The 1,659-nt window shown below is 42.9% G+C and overlaps 1 protein-coding gene across 1 annotated transcript; it reads right to left on the reverse strand.

The window, feature by feature from the left end:
- Positions 1-441: 441 nt before the first annotated feature.
- Positions 442-1,452, reverse strand: FOMMEDRAFT_154545 (uncharacterized protein; the record flags this gene model as incomplete). The annotated part of the gene is made up of 5 exons (XM_007265019.1): positions 442-498; positions 567-640; positions 701-790; positions 847-1,143; positions 1,383-1,452. The coding sequence occupies 5 exons, from the start codon at positions 1,450-1,452 to the stop codon at positions 442-444; spliced, it is 588 nt and encodes a 195-aa protein (XP_007265081.1).
- Between the last annotated feature and the right edge of the window lie 207 nt (positions 1,453-1,659).

Here is a 1,659-nt window from a genome sequence, read left to right on the forward strand (position 1 = left end):
GTGGAGAGATTCTGCTAACCAAATGAAAATAGATCATATTCTCCATCATGAAAAAGTTGCAACACTTGTATTAGATTATAACCAGGTATATTTTATACTTTTTGTAAATTTTGTTAAAGCAATTATATTCTTCATAGGAGTTTTCACAAGTTAATTATAATTTAATACTAGTATAATGAGAATCTAGAACAATTATTGAAATTACTGATATTAATTATAATTGTACATATTGTCAAGATATATAAGTGATTATAACATACCTCCCAAAATAATAATGTTAAAATATACTTATTATTTTTTGACAGTATAGTATTCCCTTATAATATATACAAGTCATTACAAGCATTTGGATAGATTGCTTCTGCTTTGCATACAATTTTGTATCAAATAATTAATAAATGTAATTATATTTAATTATTTAATACAAAAAGATAGTGAATATTATATTATTTCTACAGTCCCAATCCCTGCACCACTAGCAGCCTCTGCCTCATTCTTCTGCAAGCAGAATTCACGTTGGTAAAGGATTAATGCATCCTTGGGCCATACAAAGTAGTCTTCGTCACCATGCCTTGGTCGTTGCTCAGTCCCTGCGAGTTGAATTGCAAGGTCGAGCAGGTTTTGGAGATTGAGGCTATGCCTGTGAAACAGGCTTAGAGTGATTTAGCAAGTGACAATGAGAAAGAAAAGATGGACGCACAGTGATGGTGTACAGTGAGTGTGAGTGGTGTATGCAGGTTGAGATCCGGAGTGTTGAACGAGTTGATTTGGACTGTAGACGAAACCGTGTCTGTGTGCGTGTGCTCTATAGTTTATCTACAGTGTCCAATGGGAGGTGCAGTAAACTGAGTCGTCGATTGCAAGGTGTATCTCTAGGACGTTCCGGCTCGAAAGGTGAAGGTGAAGTGGAAGGCGGACAGACTCGGCTGAGAGGAGAGTGGAGGGTCACTACTTCTGTTAGAAATAGTGTCATGCACAGTACTGGGGAAAGTAAACGCATGCAGTGTGGACCCATCAAGGGTGATGCCAAGCATGGGACGGGTGGGGAAGAACGTGCGCGTCGGATTGGAGAGAGGATTGCGCCTTGGGAGTAGTCGTACATGGACATTGTCGCGAGCGTGTGCTCGTCGAGTATTGCTTGCACTGCAGAGTGGGGAGAAGTATGTGAATTATTAGCAAAGTTGTTCAGGATTGGTCAAAAATGCAGATGCGCGAATGCAAATGCAAAAAGAAGGCGAGTGTAATACAAAGGAGGACAACGAAGGAGAGGCAACGCAAGAGGCAGAACGAGGAGCGGGAGGGATGAAAGGGAGACAAGAAGTTGGGAGGAGAGGGATGAGCAGCTATTGTGCAAGTTATTATGAAGTGGGCTGGCTGCTTACGCTTTACGCTGAAGAACGGCGTAGCCAGCTGGGTCGTGTCGTCACAGGATCTGAGGCTCAGCGCGGGCATCGCAACAGCAGATTAGAGAGACGAATGCAGCGATGTTTATTGTCTAGGTGGTTGCAGGCAGTGTGCCTGCTGGAGGATGCTTGTAGGCAGAGGACTTGACTAGAGAGAACAGAAGCGACGACATAGGGTTGGGGAGGAGGGTTGGGGAGATGGTGAGGTAGGAGGAAAAGGAGTGACGAGAGCAAGTGCGTCATTATATGCACTCGA

The sequence above is a fragment of the Fomitiporia mediterranea genome (assembly GCF_000271605.1).
Source record: "Fomitiporia mediterranea MF3/22 unplaced genomic scaffold FOMMEscaffold_5, whole genome shotgun sequence".
Lineage (NCBI taxonomy): Eukaryota > Fungi > Basidiomycota > Agaricomycetes > Hymenochaetales > Hymenochaetaceae > Fomitiporia > Fomitiporia mediterranea.